Consider the following 23341-nt stretch of genomic DNA (forward strand, 5'->3'; position numbering starts at 1 on the left):
CGTATATCTGATATTGTAATTGGTAACTTCCTCCCAGACTCCGAAGTGGACTGGGAATGTTTCATCGATGTTTTCCATTAATAAAAATAAATTGCGTTCGGATATCTACTTGTTGAATCCATAAAGAAGTAAGACAGTGGGTAGATTATGATTAAATTACCACAATCAATCTTGGGAATATTTATTCCAAAACTAAAACAAATTGAGAATTTGTTTAAAATTTATTCGACGAAACTTGAAACATTGATGCGACAACATCCCCCTGCATAAATATCTTGCGCCTCGTTCTAATAATAAAAACTCACGAACCTCAATTATTTCTATTCCAAAAGAACAGTACTATTAAAAAGGCACTGAAATAATCCAGCAATCTCTTAACAAGATATGCAGATAAATATCATAGGATACGATTACCATCCCACTCAAATCCGCAAAGTTCAATACCGCCTACGACAACTGTGTCGACCGTCGGTAAATTACGAACACGTGCCACGCGATATTCAAAGTGTTCATCGAACGCTCTCGCGTCGGCGCGAGATTTGAATTCTGCTCGAAGATACTTCAAATGATTCCTTTTCACATTTCAGACTTTCTCTGTACGGGTATATACGTGCACGGCACGTCACTCACCAGTTTGCGTACTACTGTCGAAAACGGTGCTCGAGTTCTCGAATGTCATCGATTCGAACGTGCCATCAGTGATTTGTACCGAACTGTCCCTTCGCCCTCGCAATCGTTGAACCTGATCAGAAAAATGTCAGCGTTTTATTAATTTCGTCATCAAGTCGTTGATATTTCATTCACAATTTTATACGGGAGCGACGGAAGCTTGACCATTCGGGTTTCAGATCAATATCCTGCGAATTTAATATTATTTAATAGTACTTAAAATTTTGCCGACGAAGCGACTAAGTAAATATGTCTTCACATCCATGCTTCCATTTCAGATATGCATTATTTCAGCTGATTTTCATATTTAATTATACTTATTTTTCAGGTTATTTTCTCTCATAAATACGCAACAGTTAAGCATAATGTGGACAGATGAAATATTTCAAGTAATTATTTACAGGGCATGTTATGAAAATAATAATTAATAATTCTCTTTACGATTACAGGAGTAGCTCAGTATGTTCAACACGTATACTAATCTGTATGACATCGAACGAGTCTTGAACTATTATTTTATACAAACAAAAGTTATTAGCTATTTCCAATTATTTTTTAAATATTTTCACTCAGGTCTGGATATACCAAATTAACTATATATTAATTTCCAAGTCTAAGCAAATAATTCCGCTACAATAAAAATGTTAAATGGATCATTGATGCACTGGAGCATGTATCAATAAAACACGAATCAAAAAGAGACAGAAAGGCTGAGAGAACTTAAGAAAAGGTTAAACTCGGCTTATTATAAAATTGAAGCATCTCTTATAGGAAATTATCATTTTCCATGGGGGTCTAAAAATGTCTCCGAGTCATGGTCGGAAACCCGATCCAACGTCGAGGTGAATCCTCGCAGACCTCCAATCGCTTTCGATCTAGTTACAGATCTATCGTTAATCGTCGAAAGCCTCACCGCCTCGTCGCTCTGCGAGCTCTGTTTCCGGAAGTTCCGGCACCGAATCATCTCCTCCGTGGTGCTCTGCCGCCGGAAGCCCCGAGCTATCATAATCTCGTTCGTCACCAATTGTCTTCTGACGATCGGCGCCTGCTGGATGCTCGATTGCCGAGCGCACGGGCTCGGCTCTCTCGAGGAGCATGACGACGCGTCCGGCGATCTAAGACCGAAAAGTCGATGATCAGTCGCGTGCAATGACGACGCCGGAAGACACCGAGACAAACCTCGAAACACTTAGAACACATAGCGCGACGACACTTAGAAGCTAATCGGTAATTACTTCTCTCCCAAATCGACTCTAATCAATGAATGTCGTAATTAATGGATGCTTGGTAAAGTTAGAAGGCTAAAGTTCTTAAGGATCAATGGAAAATTAAAATACTAGACCGACAAAATATTCTCTCAAAGTTACAGGAGATACTAATTGCAAAGAAGATTTTTAAAATGATGCTGGTTAGGAACAGAGTTGGGCATTGTTTAGGTTCATTTAAATGATTCTTTAAATAAAATATTATCTGTAGTTTGGGAGTTTAAATAGAATACTGGAATAATTACTTATCATTTATATAGATCTAAATAAATTATGTTATTATTTATTCGATACAACGCATCGACCACATGTTTTAGTTAGCTAATAATGATCATTGAGTTCAAGAAAAATAATAAATGAAAATTAGTATTTATTACACGATCAACGATTTATATATTCTTCGTTTTCGCCTAAATTCGAAGAGATCATAACATTTTGTTTTCAAATAAGAGATAGCAAATATATTATTTATGGAATTATTTAAATGATTTTCTAATTAAATAAAAAATTTAGTTATCATTCGTAATTCGTTATCGATTGTTTAAAATTAAGTTTGCCCACCTCTGAACGATTCTATTAGGAATGTGCAATTCTATCTTCCTCTTAGAATTTCGATCTCTGTTGGTCCAGGAGGAAGAAGAAATCTGTCTACTGACTGGGGTGTCATAACATTCGTTTACTGGTATTATTTATTTAAGACAATGAACGAGGATTATAGAGAAAACATCTAGCTATCGAGATGAGTCGAAGATTGTGGTGTAAATCGGAAAAAACTCGTGCGACTGAGATCAAGTGTTCGCGAAATGGAACTCGTGCATTATTGCTTGTGAACGACAACCGAACGAGTCGAACTGTTAACTTTTAAGTGGGCCTTACCGGCGTGTCCTACTAGCAGACCTGGGACGAAACACATTAGTTTCATACCGTGAAACATTTTGTTCGTCTCTTAAAAAGACAACTCGAAGAGAAATAGTTGGATTCTAATCATCTAGTGGCGTTCTATTGCGAACACAAAATCACAGGTAATCGTGTTAATTTAACTATACAAATCTTTTCGAGTCACCCAACATGAATGTACACAACCGTCCATAAGTACGCTAATTTAGACACCTCTGCATTTACCTCATGCTCTACTACGATAATGATTAGCCTGCGGTAATTATTACGTAGCCGAATAATTATCGTTACATTAATATAAATATGTTATATTTTTATATTTGAACAAAAGTCGACAACCTACTAATTTATATTTATACTAGGATATAAGCTCAACACAGAATCTATTGTAATGTTTCGCACGCCCTCGAATTCGATTGTAATTATTTTTTTGTAAAAAAGAGCATATTTATATTATTTTTGTATGTATATTTGCTTGACTACTTTAATATTGACGACAAAGGAATTTTTATTATTCGGAGTAATATACATACTTAATCTTCATCACGAGTCAGATTTGTTAAAGTATAGCAAAGGCTAAAACTCATTAGTTTAACAACATAAATTCTACAAATAAAAAAGTAAAGAAATTATGGGAAATAAAATTTCTCATTTACGAAAAAAGATGTAGCTCTCGGTTCGCCAGTGTTTTGTTAAAAAAAAGCGTACTTTATGGACAGTATAAGTTTCCCGATCGAACATTTTCTTTTTCCAGCGACAATACTATATTTGGTCCCGTAGTTGGACTTAGCGAGATTTTTATCAGCGGAGCAACGTTATCTGTTGCCGCGGTAGAAAAATCGATAGGAAACAGGTACCTTGGTGGCCGGCTGGCCAGGGACGCCGACTGCCTCCTGAGATCCCTTTTATCGACGCTCCTGTCTGGGCTCAGATGGCTCTTGGAGTCGCGCCGCCTCGGATAAGAGGCGGAATCTGGGCTCAGCGAGTCCCTTCGAGCCCTTCGTCCTTCAAGGAACAATAGAAACCATCTAAATACGAGGTGGGATCATCTCGTGAACAACCGCGGCGAAAGAATCTTGGCATGCAGAAATCGGGAAGAAAGTGGAGACAGATTTAGTAGGGAGAAGAATGTTAATGTTCATAGACAGTCTGAGCAGTTTTATTTATTTTACGTTTTTTGCATCCGATGGTTATAATGTGCAATTGGAATGCATAGGTGTACCTCCTTCGTCGGGATCCGGCGATAACGTCGGCTGACTCCCGCGCCGTACTGCAGGTGGCATCGACTCGTCTATCGCGGCCGCCTGGCGTATTAATCGCGACGATTTGCTCTGGTAACCCTCCTTCGCTTTGTAATAACACTGCAACAGAGGCAATAGACTGTAACTGGATTTGCCTCGCTACGATCACGCTGTTCCCAGCCATGTGTCAACGTTGGTCTCGAATTTTAATTTTTGAAATGCATTCTTCGTATTAAATACGAAATTAAGCACCTGATATGTAATAATAAGCACCTACTTATATATTTCTCTTTAATCTTTCAAGTATATCCAAGCATATAATATACAATAATAGACACATGAACTATATATTATGTACTCTTATCTTGCACTGTTACTAAAGAATCAACGTGTAAAATTAAAAAGAACGTCAGCAGAAAATAAACACTTTATTTTCGCCTCTTTACTTCTCTAAATATGAAATAATATTTTATATGTAAATAATTTATAAAATAAAGTATAGAAAGAACTAAAGTCTAGAAAATCTTCGATACCGTACCTGAGTGGCCGAGTCTCTTCTCGTGCCGAGCAGAGGATGCGTGGGCGTGTTGACGCTCGGCGAACCGACGGGGCTGGAGCCACCGGAAGTCGAGGCCCCCGGAAGCGGAAGGCTTCTGCCAACTGTCGTCGGCGAGATCGACGGCGGCGTCACCGAGGACATCACGATCGCCGGCGGTGTGATCGACGCGTCCAAGTTTAGGTGGGTCAACGTGGTCAACGTGGTCGACGTGGCCGTCGTGACCATCATTGTTCCCGTCGTCTTCGATTCGACGGCCGTCGTCACCGCTGTCTTGCCCTCGATCGTCGACGTCGAGGTGGTCGTGGTCGTGGTCGTCGGTGTGACCGTTTTGCCCTCGATCATCAGGCTGGGATGCGGCTTTTCGGTGCTGCTCGACCGGTCGCCTTTATCTATCGAGCTCCGGTGCTCCATGTGTTCCCTATCGAAAACAATTCGAGTAATCAGCATCGGTAGATCCTCGACTTATCTTTAACCTGACTTGGGAAAAATAATTTAGAATTCTTCCTAATTGTAATAAAAATTGGTAGGTTCCACAATCTTCATGGAAAATGAAAGGCAAGTTCGTGTAATAAATTATTCAAGCTACGAAGCGAGACATCATTCATATAATAAACAATTATTTAGTTGCAACGCCAAATTTGATCTCCGTTAATTTATTTAGTAAATCATTTTGTATATGAGTCATCATGGATCGAGTTAACTATATGACAACTGGATTTGGATAATGGAGAATTCTGACACGGATTCGAGTATAGTTGCGAGTTCAATGTCGCCCGTTAGATTGTTCTTAGGCGGAGCGTAGAAGATTCTTATCGGGAACAATTGGGTTAATATGTTCTGCAGGAACGAGTCTGAGTCGATGACAGGTTATTATGCAAACTACACTCGAAATTACAGGCGCGCGGCGAATTGTTAGTCAATCATTACGTACCTAATAGCGTTGCTGCCGGTGCTATCGGTGCTGGAGGCGCTTGGTCTTTGATCGAGTCTGTCATACTTCGATGGCGTGACGACAGTGCCGTCCATGGACTGCTGCGACTGTCTGCGCCTGTGGTGTCTGCAGTTGTGTTTCCGTTCACCCGGGCTGGGCGTTTGCCCGGTGACGACGGAGTCCCTCCTGGATCTTGAGCTCTCCCAGGAACTTTGCCGCGAAGACTTCCATTCCATAGAATCTACGGTAAATTCGGAATTGTTATACATCTCCCCACTTCTTCATTTTTTACATCTGTTCATCGCTGTCTTTTTTATTCCCATGCTGTATAATTTTAATTTCTCTACTTGGTTGAGTACTTATTGTACTGATACTAATCATTTTATTCTCACTATTTTCTTATTGTATATTTTATTGTTACATATCGACCTTTCAATAAATATAGTATAAATTAAATTATGAGAAATAGGAGGGAGGGATTCTTTAGGTCATTTGAAGCAAGCTTTTCCTTAGCGACAATGCTAATCCGCGGCTTCGTTTACGAGTTATTAACAGAAAACAGTGACCAATAAGAGGCGAGCTCGATTGGTGCAACGCCCCTCATTGGTCACTATTTTTCGTCAATTACTCGTTAATGGCGCCTGGGAGAAAATTTTTGTAAAGGAAAAAGTTGCTTCGAATGATCTCAGGAATCTCTTATTTCCTGATCGCGACTTTTGGACACCCTGTGCAATGACCATAGAGACGAGAAAGTTCGACTAGTAAGGTTCGACAGAGCCATACTCTCTAATTTTCCTAATTAACACATTGAAGACACTGTCGTATTATTATTCTAATATTGTAACAAGAATATCATACATATCAATATTAATTATAAGCCATACTATTAACAAAGTTCCATTTAACAACTATTTCTTCCAGTTAAAGCAGCAATTGTCGCTTAAAAATTCGTCGCCCGATCTCGATAATTTTCGATAACATTCGTCTCGAACTTACCGCGTCGAGGGGTGGGTGAAATGACTTTCGGAAAGGGTTGCACCTGCGGCGTCGAGCCTCGCTTCATCCACAACCTGGCGATGTCGTTCTTCAAATCGCTGATCGTCGACTCTCTCCTCGATTTCGTGGACGGCTGGCTCCTGATCCCGCTGTCCACGGAGCTCTCCCTCCGTTTCCGTAGCCTCTCCAAGTGGCTCGCGTCCATCGTCTGCCTGGACCACGGCAGCGATTTCGTGATGTCCGCGAGCGTCTCGCGACGGCATAGCTGTTTCCCGCGACTGCTTTTACCGGAACTGCCGCCGCCGCTCCATTCCCTCAAAATGTCCGTCAGCTGGGCCAGGCTCGACCGTCGGCGACGCTGCGTCGTCGGCGTCTCGTTCCTCTCGTTCGGCGGCGAGATTTGCGTGCCCGAGTCGCGTCTTCCGGTTCCTGATCCGATAACCAAGAAATTAGTTTACACTCCTTTCTGAATTTTCTTTTTTAATAAATATACATTTATCTGCACGCCTTTATTTGCGACTATCGATATTCACAGGTTAATGAATATTGAATTTCGCTGCATGAATTTATTAGTGATTATTAAATCAATGCGTTCGCTGTACGCTTTAGTTGAGAATATTGAATTGATACATTTACTGCGTCAACTTAGTTGTCAATATTAAATTAATGCGTTTAATGTACGCGTTTATGTTGCGCGCGGCACGCGTGTCTTTGTTTGCGAACATTAAATCGTTACATTTACTACATGAACCCATCAGCGAACGTTGAATGGATGCGTTTGTTTCGTACGCTTTATTTAGATCTTTATTTTGTGAAAATTAATCTAATGGATTTGCTGCATGAATTTATTTGCGAATATTAAGTGAATGCATTTACTGGCTGTATTTCCTGTGCGCCTTTATTTGCTAACATTTATTTAATATATTAACTTCATAGTTTCGTTAGTATTAGATTCAATTCGTTTCGCTGTGTAATTTATGGTTTCTTAATATTGAACAACTTATTATTAAATATATTCTTGAATATATTAATATATTCTTATTATTAAATATATTAATATATTCTTATTATTGAATATATTCCTACATGTACGCAGTCACTTATGGAACACTTACCAAGTCGTTGCTTCAGAGTGGTCTCCTCCACCTGTTCCCTCACGAAGTCGTCCCAGCCGTTTTTTCCCTGCCATTCGAGCCCCACCTGTGGCTTGACGATCGGCAGGTTGCACACGAAGCAGATGGTGGACATGGTCCTGAAAACGAAAACGTTCGTTCTTGGTACCATCGATTACAACGAACGGTTCAACCGCTACCCAAGATCGACGCGCTCGACAATGCTATAAAGACCTCAGGACATAGTTGGTGCATTTGTTCTAACAATATCGTTAACGGTGAATGAAACCAGGCCATGCCAACGCTAGTGAAATCTAACATCATTCATCGAGGTCGCTAGTTTCTTCGCTAGATCGTTCTATTGTTATAAAAATAGTTTCAGCTACGGTACGTTCGCATGCTCGCCGTGATGCAAATCGTGGGGCGTCGTTCGTCGACGGACGCTCGCTCGTCGGGAAAATTAATGACGGAGGATGAGGCAAGGCTCGTTGAAACTGATCCTGTCCGTTCTTTTTCGCTTCGTTCGTTCTTCGAATCCCGTGTCGCAGAGCTTCGAACCGGTCATTAATTTCTGGTCACGATCCGCGGATCGCCGAATAACGGATCATTAATCGCTCTGTGAAATTTCTTCGGTCTGTCCTCGGGGACCGTCGAAATTTTATCATCTACTCGCGCGTGACAAATTGGAGAATTAGACAAACGCGTGAATTCAGCTTTCGCGTACGAATCTTCTTTCGTAGAAGCTTTTTCAAATTTAAGCGCGTTTATGGAGTTGCAATGCATCAGTGCCCTTTGAAAGTCTTATATCACATTTTCTGATAAACATGGAGAAAGCTTTTTGGCATAAAGAAACGATATAAATTAATATTACACAGTGGATCGTTAAAATCTGCCAACTAAATTACTCGAAAACAATTTCTACCATAGGCAAATATTTCAAACAAAAGTTACAGCTTATACTCATAGTATATAAATTTTAATTCTATAAAGGAACAACATAAAAAAAAGTTCCTTGTATCAGCGTATGCTGCATTCAATACTCTACAACTTTTGTTCGAAGCATTTTTCTATAGAAGAAACGGTTTACGAGTAATAACGGCGGATCTTAGTAAACCGTCCTGTATACCGTTTCGCGAACACCTTGCGTTCGACAAATTTTCAATTTCGAAACGACTGTCGCGAAGCTCTTGTGTAGTCGAAAGTTCGAAGGTAAGTCGGAGAATAATAAAGAGACGAATAGTTACCAAACTACGTTTAATGATTCTACTTGAAAATATCAGGATTACAGAGCAACGAAGTGTTAAAATTTGCCAGCCGGTTCGCGAGTTCCCCGAACGAGGCGCGGTATATATTATCCTTATGTACAGGGTGTTGATGCTGATCAGAGTCATGTGGGAATCGAGTTCGCGCGGGAAGTTAACGAGAAAACTTCGCGTAATATACTCTTCGCGAGTGCTCACCTTTTCCGAGACCCCTCGAGCACCTACGAAGTTGGAATATTGAGTTCTGTCCTTCGCGCACGCATGATACAATTCCCATTGTGGGATTTAGTTTTTCAAAATTGCGGGCCACCGCGATGTTCCACGCGGTGGACATTAGCGAGTTACCGAGCTAACAAGGCAGCAAACCGTAATTCTATGCGCTGCACGGAGGTCCAACCGAAAATATACTCGGAACGGCTTCGCTGGGAAAGGTAAAAATGTCGGCACACTCTACGCTAATTAGAACTATCATTTCTTTTCTACAGCCATTCATAGCGTCATTGAACGTACACCCGCGGACAAAACTTGTGCAGCGCCTCGCGAAGCGCAGTAACTTTTCCTAAACTAAACTAAACTAAACTAAACGAATTTCTTTAAATGTTAGAAGGATTGCAGTACAATGACTGAAATAGTTTCTAATTTTATTGTTAATTGGAACGATAATAAATATAAAACTCTTGTTTTATAACTTTTGTATTAGCAGTATTATAATAAATATATATAACATATATAACTTCGTCGAAGTCCCTCTAACATTTATAAAAAGTCATTGCGGTTCAATAAGGCGATTTTTTAACTTTTGTCCGTAAGTGTATTGCAAGCAATAGCTAGTGATCCGAACTTCATTTATAACATCGCAAACTCGCTTTATATTCCAACTTAATTTTTATTGGATCAATAACTTCAAAGCAAAATCGTTGAGAATTCAATGTTTATTCACTCGTTTAAATTTATTTGCTAACGTATGGATAATTGCCAATATGGATAATAATGCAGAGGGCAATTAATTCTCAAAATTTCGAGAATAAAAATGAAGTTCGACACCGATCAAGCTTAAAAAGCCCTTTCAACCTAGAATCAAGCAAGAAAATCATTCTCGAGTCATCTAGACAGGGGGGTGCAACTTCCATGCACGTTTCTATCGTGGGTCCGATTTTTTCGTCGCGAGAAAAAAAAGAAACGATCGAATCGTCATCAGCTCCCTGTACGTCGATAGCCAGCTAAACTTGCAGTCTACGGTTCGCGGTATAAATCATGGAGAACCAACGGGACCACGTTTCGCAGCTGGCGGCGCGTGGGCGCGCGTCGAAACGACGTACACACGATGGCACAAACGATCGCTAAACGGAGGCACTAACACACACTCTTGGACAAGGTTTATACGCTAAGGACACAGGCGACGCGCGGGTGCGTGGTTGCAGAGCTGCCGAAATACGTGTTCCGAGCGAGCGCCGATCAGCCTCATTCCCAAAAGCAAGTGGATGCAAGTGAAACAACTCCGTGATGGATCGTACACGCGTGTACTCGTGTAACTGCGGACGGAATGCGGATCTTGAGTGTACGAGTCTGGATCACGTGACCCGCAAAAAGTCGAACACGAATCGCGGACAAATCGTCTTTCGACGACGCTTGGCGTAATAAAGAATTTATAAAACACGCGGCACTAGAAAATGAACTATTTTACATTCTTCAACGTGCAAATGCTAATTAATTTTGTAGATTTCAATTTAATTTTTTGGTAAATTCTGGTTATTTTTCTAGTTAAAAACTCTTCGAAATTGTTTGCCAAAAGTGTGCCAAATATTGAGCCACGACTTGAAAAACATATTTGAAAACATTTCAACGCTGCTGTTATTGAGTTACGTTTAATTAGTTTTATAATAAAGCACCGTGTACACAGGAAGCTCGCAGTTAAATCAAGTTTTATTACGATATCGATTTAATAGAGATCTATGTTGCCGCGTGTCCCGCAGCGGCCGCAATTTTCATAGAATGATTCGCGACGGTATTCGTGCACAGTTTGTCCAATTTTGATTCGATCGGCCACCATTCCATGAAATTTCAATATAAAACACCGGGTCGACTAATAAATAACTTCCTCCGCAACAGTCATTGACAAATCATCGAATGAATATGGGGGGTGGGCGTGCAATAATACCGGGAACGGTCGAATCGAATGAAAATGTTTAAATTCCGTGATAAATGGGAACGCGAATTCAACGAACGTCGACCGTTGAATATTTTTCAGCGACACGTTCAGCTTGCGTACATAAAACAACAGTGAAGTTTCACCGACGAGACTGCGCGCAACGCGCGAACAACCATGCCGGTAAATTCAAAAATTGCGAGATAAAGGAATGTTTCGCTTTGAGAAAATTGACTTCGTTTGTTCGCGAATTTTGCGAGTCGAGTCGCAGGCCGTACGCAGTCATTCGAGGAGCAAGGAACAAAACAGGAAAGATAGAGATAGAGCCGCATGTCTGTCCTCGTAATTCAGCGTATAAGAAAGAGGTTCTCTTTGCAATATTGAATTTAGCGTTATTCGACCTGAAATGTCGAAGTCTGGGTCTCTGCAACGACATCGCATGGCAGGGACTCGGCCGACCTGCAAAAGATACATACACACAAAAACGTTTTCGCCGGGCCGGATGCGTCGAGCCGAGATGGAAATGTGGTGATAGTTGTTGGAAGGGGGGGGTCCTGGAAATTGCGCCCCGATCGGTCCCACAAGCCGACGCGCGACGATTCCTCGATTACTTTCTCGGCCACTGTTTTTAGCCCAGCCTCGAATCGCTCTGCCGCGAATTCCCAATTTTTCTCGCGGACTAGCGGAGCTCGACATTTTTCGCGACGCGCTCTCAATTTCTCCGCACCGGGATATCTGAATTCAGCACTCGCGCGAAGTTCCAACGCGAAAACGGGAAAACAAATTCGAAATACTCGCGCGCGGGCGTCTCGATTTTCCCGTTGCTACGTTTCGGTTTTCGTGCCAAGAGCGTTCAACGTTTCTCCCAACAAATTCCCGGGCGTTCCCGCCGAAAATCGCCGAAGCTTCTACGAAACCGTACTAAATTCTTACTAAGTTCTTCGTGAATTTCAATTTTCCGGACGGAAAATTTCTCGGTTTCCGCGCGGCGGGTTCTTTAAACGTTTCCGCCGTGTAATTTTTTCCGTCGTAGTTCGCCCCAGCTTGCCAGACTAGCGGCGACGATTCGAGAAACTTAACGCGAAGACGAGTCCCCATTTTTCAGTCGAACAATATCAATTTTCCGCGGAGCGTTCGCGAGAGAACACGGCGTTCGAAAGTTTCGCAGCTCGCAAATGGCGATCATAGTGCCCGCGAGTTTACGAGCATCGGCGATCATTTTCCCCGGCCACCTTTTTTCCCATTTTACCGCTCAACTTCTTGCTTACAACATAGTAATTAGTTGGCGGAGCCTGACCGATAAACTTCTCGTTTAATGAAGTTCATCGCTCCACGGTTACTTTAATCCGCAACTTTGCAGCGCTCGGCGGGCGGAACACGATACCGCCGGGTATCGCGGAATGTGGTCTTGGTAAATATTTGTGGAATTAAACACGGCGAACGTTTAACCTCGGGGATCATTTTTCTAATTCTGATGGAACGATTCCGTGCTGACGGATGTGCCCCCGGTTAAAACGCGGGGATCCAATTTCCATACGCCATTTACAATTTTGATCGCCGTGTGATTTTCTACGCGGATTTTCCGATCATTCGCCGATTGCTATTCGATTGCGTTCAACGACGCGATTTAAAAGTTTAATTCGCAAAATTCTGACAATTACAAGACGGAGATATGTATTTAAATAAACCACATTTCAGTGGATATTTATTCGTATATATACGGTATTATTTATATGAAATTTGGAATTATAAGAAATTACCCGAAGAAATCTAAATATCTAAAAGGGAAAGATAAAACGAGAAAGGTTTTTGCGATTACAAAACGATATTAATATAGAATAACGTGACCAAAATCGCAAAGTGAAATTAGAGCCAAATTCGCCTGTTCGACACACGAATCGTGGTCATTCTTCCGATTTTGTCCTACATCCGTCCGGCCCCAAAAAACTCATCGTCTCCGGCACAAGTAGAAAGCGCTGAAATTTCACCGGCGGAATCCAATATCGCCGGGACGAGAGTAATACTTTTCAGCGAAATACAATATTTCATCTCGCGGCGAGGCGGTTCGAGCATGAAACCGTAATAAGGACGGTGAAAGGACCAGTTAACGCTATTGTCTAACGAAATCCGAATTTATTAGAAGCGTGTACAGTAAAACGCGCCGTACGTCCCCGTCTAATGAGCACGTGGACAGTGGCTTAATGCAAATAATTATCTAAACAAAGTTTTGAAATCATTAATGTATATTATTACGATTCTTGTATCTATTATTATATTTGTATATAACATATTCACTATTTCGCTAAAAAGTGCAATCCAATTTTCTGTTGATGCCTCGTAAAACTTCCTTTACTAATTTCGCCGTTTTAGCAAAAATAGCGCAAACAGCCATTTTATTAATTGTTTAATTATAGTAATATTCATGGCAACGCGTGCTAGGTACCTCGCGAACCGACCACACGCAACGCAACGAAATGCAATCTGAATCTGTCGTTTAGACTTTCAACTGCTCGGACAAATAAATCGCTCGATTTGACGCTATTAAATGTTACCGAACACGTATATCCGAAATGACATTTACACGGGAACACGATTGTGTATCGTCGTCGTTCCCGAGTGCCGCGCGATCGCGGGAATATTCATATCATTAACCGTCGCCGTGAAACATTGACTATGCAAACGGTGACGAGTGTTAAACGGTCGCGTTCCCCCGCGCGCGCGAAGCCCGTCGACCGGCTATAATCTTGGCGAAATTAATTTAATGCGGTCCGTACCGTGACGTTAATCGCGCGCGCGCCACGTCGCTTGACGCATCGCGGAATACGAAATTATTCGGGACGAAGTCGTCTGACCGTCGGCTGACCGAGTAAACCGTTCCGAGGGGAAATCGTCGGCCGCGCGGGTCGCTTTTAAATCCATTCGCATGCTAATTCGACCAGCCATCGACGGTCCCGGTAACAGGCAGTCAGCTGATAAAGCAGCCAGATTCGGCTAATTTGATAATTGATCTCGCGGAACGGGGCGAATCTGCTTATGGCAGTCGACGGATGCTGCGTCCGCTAAAACCCACCCCAGCGGTTTACGAGACCGGTGAGAAGTTTGCGTTTGAAAACTGTTATTAATGCGATGCCCCCCGGTCTTTGCCGTGGATAGATATGGGCGACCGTGAACAGGGATAACGAAACCTTTTCACACCCTCCGAGGGCCCGTAGGTCTGATAAAGGCTTCGGGGCTTTGGGCTTTTATTCGTGGAACGGAAACTTGGGATATATATTCGTTAAAGACTGATAACTGTTAAGTAGAGGTGGGATTTTCTAATTATATGCCTAGTGTTAATATGTCTTAATTTTCTGCTAAAAAAGATTTCTGACGAAATATAGTTCATGTTATTTGATGGTTCGGTGGCAGCTTAATCAACTTGTACGTATGTAATTGGGCAATTCTAGTTGGATAGAAATAGTTGTCATATTCTACTTATTTGCATATGATCATCCCAGTTGTTTTCACGTGACTATTATATATGTATTTCTTTGTATAATATTGTCCTATTCTACTTGTCTGTACAAGTCCATCCTCTTCTACTTATTTTAACACGAATACTCCATTACACTTGTTCGAATAAAACTATGACATTCTACTTATTGAACTATGACTATTCCATTCGACTTCTGAATCATGTCTATCCATTTCTACTGACCTAATTGCGTACTCCACATTCTACTTGCGAAACAACTGCACTAAAAAATTGATGACAATAGAACAGAATTTTATTTTACCTCGTGAAAAACGAAATAATATTTATATTTAATATGTTATTACTAGAAATCGCGACCACGAGTCAGAGTCGTCAAAGTACGTTAAGGGGTTAAAATTGATCCCACTAACCACTCCACAGTCGCAATACACCCTGCAGGTACTTTTAATAAACCCGACGTTCCCTGAAACTCTACTTACTCATCGTTCCGGTGTAAAAGGCCATCTTTTGTCTTGTCTCACGAGCTATTTTTATCCGCAACTCGAGAGCCCGTGATATATGGCCGGTATAACGGGGCACACCTTGTCTAGAAGTTATTTTATTCTTGCCCCGGGAAACTTTCTTCAGACATATTCGACCAGTGTCGCAGCCGGCCGCGCTCGACAATTTTTATTACGACAACCGACTTCCGTGTCCGGACACAATGGAACAGTAATAGACTCGGTATAATTAGAATGATTAATTTCGTTTTACGTTGAAGATAACACCTGAAACTCGACGCGACGACTGCGGATAATCTTTTCATGAAACAAGTTAACATTTGTCCGTCAAATTCATGTGAGCGCCGTTTACAGACTTATTAAGTAGACGTTGTTCGAGTGATCTGAAATATTATTATTAGAATAACGCTGTCACTTGCAAAAATAATCGATAAGAATTAATACGACATCACGCGAAACGACTGTTCTTATAATTAAACGGAAACTGAACGAAAAATATTATTAACTTGAACTAGTGAAATATTATTCCAGCGGGAACATTTTCACATTCTGTACCGCACAAAGCAAAAATTGTTTGCGTATGAAAAACGAGCAACGCTTCGTGTGATTGAATACTTTCCCTTGAAAATAGTACAAGCCGCGATTGTGAAAAGGAATTCGAATCTCGTGCAATATAATCTCATTATGTGGAAAAGTTTGTTGGCTGGCAGCTGGGCCACTAGATTCCGTATTCATCCCGTGGCTTGAGAAACCGCGAGAAAAGTTCGCGCCGGTTAAACTAACTGAATCACCGCGGCTCGCGATTCTCGCCGGTAATGCCCATCGAACGGCCGACATCTCGAATAAATAATAAGTACGGAAGACTGACGCGGGGATCGCCATAGAATACGAGCGAGATGATTTATACACCGCGGAGAAGTTTTATTCCAGTTTAAGCAAACTCGAAACATCTGTTCAAACATCTGTGTAATCCGTTCTGCTCGCGCGGCGACGTCGCCACGCATTGAATTCCAGTTTTCATTGTCCGCCGGTAAATTGGAGCATCGGATATCGCGCGAAACGAGCGAGATCTATCGCCGCCGCTTAAACAGTATGACCGATACAACCGGGGCGGGCCGGGAACGGCAACGATAACGATTTGATGAACATCGGGGCTCTTCTTCGCGAAGACAAGACCGATTGTCTCGCGGACAAAAGAGCCTCGCATAATCGCGGGATTCGCGAGTAGGGCGATCGGTGCGCGAGCATTGTTCGACAGCCGCGTGAAACGTTGGGAAATGTTAAACGGTTTCTGGGCAGGGCGGAGGTGCTATCCGGCGTGACGACGCAGCAGAAAACCAGACGGTCGCGTTGCTGCTTCGCGCGCGGCTCGTATTATCGGTCAGTGAAACGTCCCCGCGTGTCATCGACGAGATATATTCGTCGGTTCGTGGCGCGACATTCATTTTCTCGCGAGGCTGACGTGACCAGGACACTGTATAAACGCTTTCGCCGCAACACGCTGCGCCGACGCCGGTCCGATGTTAATGCGTGCACACAAACTGTACAACTACAAAGATCTGTTGGCTTCCTCGCATCAAAGCTCGCGGTCGTTTCTTCCGGGCACTGATAAACCAACATCAAACACACGTTTGAGACCCGAAACTAATTCTGTCCTTCGTGGATAAATCGTTTACTAAATGGAAACTCTACTTTAACGCATCCTTTTGTTGCATAGGTTCCAATATGTAAATAACAAAGACGCGACATAGATTTACTATTACGAAATAATAAATATATTTCCGATTTGTTGCACGCAGATATAATATACCACCAGTGTGAAATTATTTGTCCCTTGATGTTATGAGATTATATTACAGCTCGCATTTATTCATTCGGTAAAAAGTAGTATAAGTTGGACTTTCTGTGAAGACATATTGTATAAAACATCTGTCAAGATCACATGATTTCGAAGGCAATCATCAGACAAGTAGAAAAGGATTCTCACTAGTTAGATATTTAACAGAATTGTTCTAAGAAAACAATAGAATAAGCTGACCTCTTATTAAACACTTAGAAACAGTTTTGCTCTAGTAAGATAAGTAGAATAAACCTACCATCAATCAGACACGTATAACAAGCTTGTTTAATAAATAGAGATGCAGTACGAATATGTCTTTATTATGTCGGATACATTGAACGAGTTTAGCCCTGATAGAAGACTATATATGATCAGACACGTAGTAGAAGACTATATATGATCAGACACGTAGTAGAAGACTATATATGATCAGACACGTAGTAGAAGACTATATGTGATCAGACACATAGTATAAGGATGTCTTCCATCAGACACGTAGTACAAGACTATATATGATCAAACACGTAGTATAAGGATGTCTCTCATCAGACGAGTAGAACAAGAATGTCCCTCATCAGACAGGTAGTAGAAGACTGTATAGGATCAGACACGTTGTATGAATATATCCCTAACCAGATACGTAGGACAAGAACATCCCTGATCAAACACGTAGTATAAGTACGCATCTGATCCGACACAATAATCTGACAATGAGTGTCAGTATCTCCTCAGACAAGTAAACAAGCATCTAAAACAAATCTTCGTGCAAAGTTCGGAATTGGTCACGGTCTTATCAGTACTCCAATTCCCTCTTGCAGTTTTGTTGATCTTTGAGGACCGGTCGTTACAGCACCGAGGATAAACGACGCTCCTCGGCAGAAGTTCGAGAACTATTTACCAAGATAGCGGCACTTCCACCGCGATTATTTCCTGCAATCAAAGTTCGCCCGAATCTCGAATTTACAAGCACGCACAGGCGTCGCGGGATTATTCGCGCCCGAAGTTCGGAGATCCGACGACCAAATATATTGTCGCGCACGCAGCGGTTGATTAGCGAGAACTGCCTTACACGGGGACTCGCGATTCGCCGTTGAACGCGCTCGCGTGTCACGTGTACGGAGTTTTCACTAAATTATGATCTCCCGCCGCGGCAGTTTGCATAATTGAAATCATTGTTCGAGCGCGGAGCGACGACGGATCACGGTCTCACTTAACGAACCGTCGCCCATTTAATTATGCGATAAATTTGCCACGTCAAATCAATGACCCTTTCGCCGTGACGCTCGCGTCGTTGCGCTATTTTCGAGGAGGAGCTCCGAATAAATTGCCGAGCCCCCAGCGTTTCGCCATGCAAACAAATCGGAAATTTTAACAACTGGAATCCCGGGCGATGCGGTTTAATTGCAGACACTGAAAAACGAGGTCGTCTTGTATTCGAGCGGCGCACTTTTTCTCTCGCTGTAAAGAGCTCTCGCATTGTCGGAAATGTAACCACGCGATATCTCAATTAATAATAAAAGCTAATGCGTTAATGCACTTGCCACTGATATCTCCGATGTTGGCAACTGCAATGTATTTCAACGTATATGGAACGGTACCTAGTTTTCTGCAAGTTCTACATTTTAATGTTTCGCGGTTCTTGTTACGCGTGCACGAAAATCCGGCGTTCAATGAGAATTAAGTAGACCGCGTGCAGTGTTAATTGAATGCGTGCGTCGGAACCGTTCCGAATTAGTACAAAAGACCTGACCCACTTTCCGCGCGCGTCACCGCAAAATTTTTGCAGGTGTTCAACCGACGACGTTCCGGAGATCACGATTCACAAGGTAAATAACATCTACGCGCCGAATGTTGCGCGACTTATCGCGCTTCCCGGCGCCGGATATTTTCTCTCGCAAATTATTGAACCGACCCGCGGCCCGACGCCTTAATCAAATTCGAGCGCGAAAGTAATCTGGACAAACTCGTTCGGCGTCGTTTGAAAAACTCATCTGCAGCCGGCAGAAACTGCGGGACGACGGTGAACCAGTTCCCGTCGTTTTTCGAAGAAACCCCGTGGCTTGATGATCGAACGAATGAAATTATGTTTCCCTTCGTCCGGAGGAAGGTCACGATCGTAACGAGAAAAAAACGAAACCTCCGCGTTCCGAGAGACGGAATTACTTCTTAAGTGAGCATCAGTGAATTAATTAAGTGATAATTCTATCGGAATTATGGCGACAATTATACCCGTTGTGGCCGGCATTATGGTCTCGACTGACCTACGTCGTCAGAATTTGTTTTCCTAGATTAAAACGTTGTTTGGTTATATTCGATGAAGGAAATTTTATAAAGCGTTGTAAAAGGTGTATTTATAAGTTCGTATGTCTAAAAGAAGAGTTAGCTTACTTGTCTGTTTAAATAATTACGTATTTTACTTGTCTGATCAATAGCAGATTTGTCTGGTTAATAACAGTCACGTACTACTGATTTAATAAGGGAAACATTGTCTACTGTTCGTCTACATAGCGACAGACCTGCATAACATTATGTTTATAATTGTCTAACAATTTTCAACATTTAACAAAATTTGCTGCCATAGCTAATGCAATTTCCTCCGGCCCAACGAGTTTCTTTATAAAATCAGAACCTCGCACGGCTGATTATGGGTATACTATTCCACTGGTTTGGCTAATGCGTTCCCCACTCCACAGGTTCTCCCCTACAGTAATCGATCTTGCTTGTCTGGCCATAAACATCACATTCTACTTCTGCCGCTGCAATCAACGGTATTCATCTCTGCCGGCTATAAACGTCCCATTCCACTTAGCTTAAACGCTAAAGACGTCGCGGAACGTCGAACGTAGAATTCCCATCAATTTGCATCGTTTTTTTTTTTTACAAAAATGTCAACGACGAAAGGTCTGATTCAGCGACCGGTTCCAGGTATCGTCGACGGAATCATACTTGGTATAATAAACGTCGTTTTCCAGCCATTGTACGGCCGATAACTTGCAAACATTTGCCAAGGTTTTTCACCCACGTAGGCACCATTTCCACGTGGAAACGGTCCGCAATAAAACAGGAAATACTCCGCGCGGCAACACGCATACGTCAGAACCAAAGCCATAGTTTGCAGAGCAAACTAACTGGCGCACAGTTCCAGCGAAATAGAAACACGCTCGCCGGCAACATTGCGACGTACCCAGTCGTCTATTATCGAACACACGATTCCCTCGTACACGCTCAATATTACTCGACTGAAAATAATGCCTTTGCTCAGACCAAGCCTCGCAGCCTCGTCTTTTCCAAGCCTGGAACGAAGCCTCGTTCGCGTTTTCCTGAGAGGTGCTCGTCGCCGGAGATGCTCCGGATTATTTTGCAATTCGTTGGTTTTTAGAACGGGAGAATCATGCTCGGCGACAGAAGGAGGATCTTGCGGCAACGGAACGCTGTTTACCGAGCCATTGATCCACAGGTGGCTCCTAAATGCAAAGAACGAGCCGAGCAAATCGGTCTAGAGGTCGTAAAATTCTATGTCTGATTTATGATCAACTGGCCGGGCTCGCGCTGTTATGGTCGCCGTCGGAACGGTTATTCAGAAATTTTTCATTACCTCGCCGAGATTTCGCGTCAACGAAATTCTCATTTCCAAATCCAGAATTCCTTTAGACCCGTGAATCCCGGGGGGTCTGAACGACCGCGAAGCTTACAGCTGAACGGCGTTTGGCGCGTCTGCTGCGAACGCGTAATCGAACGAAATTATGTAGATTGTTACCGGAACGATTGTTCCGTGGATTGTTGGCAGCGCGAGTAAATTGTCGAACAAAGCGAAACAGAATTTGTCGTATTGTTCGGCGTGAATTAATTTTCCCTGGCAATTTTTCGTCACGTTGTTTGTTCTTCTTAACACAGTTTCGCTGACATTTGTCGAAACTTTCGAACGTGAAACTCATTTAATCCGGTGGACTGCGTACGTTATGACGTCAATTGACATGCGCCGGATTAACCAATCGCCCAACAAGCCCACGCTTTTGGCATAGTCAATAAATTTCCAGTTTTTATTTGCGTCTACCCGGCGCCGGACAAAATCGCCGAAAATCCCCGGATTTTTTTCTGTGCGAGAACATCGCCCGATTCGAAACAAACGTGGCTTCATAGGTCGGTTCAAACATTATTGCGGAGACCGTTTTTAATATTAAAACTGAAGGAAAAAATGTTCGCGTTTCGGTGACCGGTGAAAACGTTTGCGCAATGCTTAATTAGCCGGGCAATTTTAAAATATGGCAACAGAGTAATGAAGACACGAACCACAGAAAAATATAGATATATAGAATAAATATAAAAGCGTAGAACAATTAAAGTTCACAAAACATAGTAGAATTTTAATTGTCTGTCAGATATTGACGTATTCTACTGATTGCTCGTTACTACGCTCGAATAATTAAAATCAGTGTCCCGTTAAATAATTTAGTTTTTTTAAAAATGTTGTCAGAGTAAGTTAGTGCTGATCTATTAGCCTAAAAAGATACTAACTTTCAAATTACTTCCTTTTCGTTCCTAAAATAAGATATATCAGCATAATATATAAATATTATTAATAACTACGTATATTAGTATAATATAATAGTATATAATAACCGTCGCAACAATTCTGCTCGCAAAACGCATTGGTCAATGAAAAAGCAGCAACAAAGACTCGTATGTCGATGGAGATATGTTGTCAAAGACAACGACGACTAATTGAACAACTGATACTACAGAAGAGCTGTCAGATAGTGCGATAGAAATAATGAAAGTAAGTGTTTTCGTTCTTCCAGTCGATCCACCAGCCTCGACACACAATCTGAGACCATAACGGCCTAACAAAATAGACCGGTGTTATTCTTATCTTTCAGACCGCGATGATCCTTGACAGTCGCCCCAGGACGTCGACCCTCGTCCAAAACGATGGAACCATTCCGAAGTATCCTCGAAAAACAGGCAAACGAAACTCGGGCGAGCCCACCTAATTCTATTTCCTAGCAAAGCCGACTTTCTTCCGCGTCATCAATTTATCCGGCAAGGTCGTAATAAGCGCTCAGAAAGTGAGAGAGAGAAAGAAAGAGAGAGAGAGGGGGGGGGTGAGAGAGATTGCCCCGTCGTAAGAACGAAGGACATTCCCGACCAGAGGAAAGCCAGATACATCGGGGAAATTTAGATTTACAGCTGGGTTGCGTAAAGGCATCGTGAATGAGGCTCAGGAGGACACCATTTTCCGCGTTGTTAACCCTTTGTGGGCCATAATGCCGAGGAATATGTTTTTCGCAAAAGGAAACTTTTCTTGTTTTCGTTCGTCTTTAATGTTTTCAGCGTTTTCACGCTACGCGCAGCTCCGCGTAATCCGGCTTCCGTGAATCGCTTTGCGAAAAAACTTTGGAACGAAGTGTCTTGTCTGACCACAGACGGATACGTTCTACTGGTGAATAGCTGACATAGAAAATTGTAAAGACATAAGACCGATATAATAGTATTTTTAAATACAGGTATAAATATAATATTGTAACGCTACTTTCAATTTATCAAATACAATAGCACGAAGAATTTATTCTCATTGTTGCTTTCCACAAGGGCTCGCTGTTTAATAATAATATAAATATTAAGATTATTATAATTGTACTAATATAATATTATAATATAATTATAAATTTTAATAATAAAGATACTGTTAAATCTACTTTGTTTTGAAATAATTTATGAAATTATTCGGAAAGCACGTTTCACATTTCAAAGTTTTATATCAAAGTTTTGAAACGAATTTTTCGTACAACCTATTATTATAATTACACTGGTACTAATACAAATATTATTATAATTATAATAACATTAATATAAAAGACATCATAATATTCTCATTATATTAACATACTTTACATCATATTAAATATAATTATATATTAACATTATATAATATATCGTATTTAATACAATACATTTACAATAATATATACATTAATATTATCAAAATTGCTTTCTATCCAAGCACAACACGATTCATTCTCATCGGTGCGATAAACACCGCTATCCTTGTCTGATAAAGACATTACCCAGCTTCCTCGTCCGATCAAAGCGCTACCTGTTCCACTTGCCCGATCAATCGCAGTATAAACCGGTGTATTTTCATTGCTCGCGCAATGAAAAATATTACTCGATAAAAAGTAAAATACAACTAAAACTTTATAAAGCCGAGACATCGAGAGGCACCTGAACGAAGAACCCAAGCCCCTGGAAAGCAATTTGATCCCGAAACCGAAGGGAGCGGGTAGAGTAATGACTGTCGAGGAAGTTGCCCGGCCGCAACGGGTTAAATGACGCACGACCTGGTCGCGAAGAATGAACAGCTCAGCGCGGAAGCTTGCGACAGTCGAGCGTGAAGCGGCGAGGACCGAGAAGATGAAGAATGCCGCTCGCCACGCTCGAGGAATACGCG

General features: G+C 41.8%; 1 protein-coding gene across 1 annotated transcript in view; it reads right to left on the reverse strand.

Moving 5' to 3' along the window:
• Rsh (Rap GTPase activating protein radish) overlaps positions 1-11514 on the reverse strand; it is a 50300-nt gene extending 38786 nt beyond the window's left edge. Inside the window, exons 1-10 of the mRNA XM_078182759.1 lie at positions 11480-11514; positions 7674-7810; positions 6559-6987; positions 5563-5803; positions 4611-5049; positions 4054-4192; positions 3689-3836; positions 2811-2831; positions 1583-1784; positions 631-742 (exon numbers count right to left, since the gene is read on the reverse strand). Coding sequence (XP_078038885.1) covers positions 631-742; positions 1583-1784; positions 2811-2831; positions 3689-3836; positions 4054-4192; positions 4611-5049; positions 5563-5803; positions 6559-6987; positions 7674-7810; positions 11480-11514 — 1903 coding nt within the window. The remainder of the gene's footprint in view (positions 1-630; positions 743-1582; positions 1785-2810; positions 2832-3688; positions 3837-4053; positions 4193-4610; positions 5050-5562; positions 5804-6558; positions 6988-7673; positions 7811-11479) is intronic.
• Positions 11515-23341: the final 11827 nt, after the last annotated feature.

Source organism: Augochlora pura, chromosome 6, assembly GCF_028453695.1.
Source record: "Augochlora pura isolate Apur16 chromosome 6, APUR_v2.2.1, whole genome shotgun sequence".
NCBI lineage: Eukaryota > Metazoa > Arthropoda > Insecta > Hymenoptera > Halictidae > Augochlora > Augochlora pura.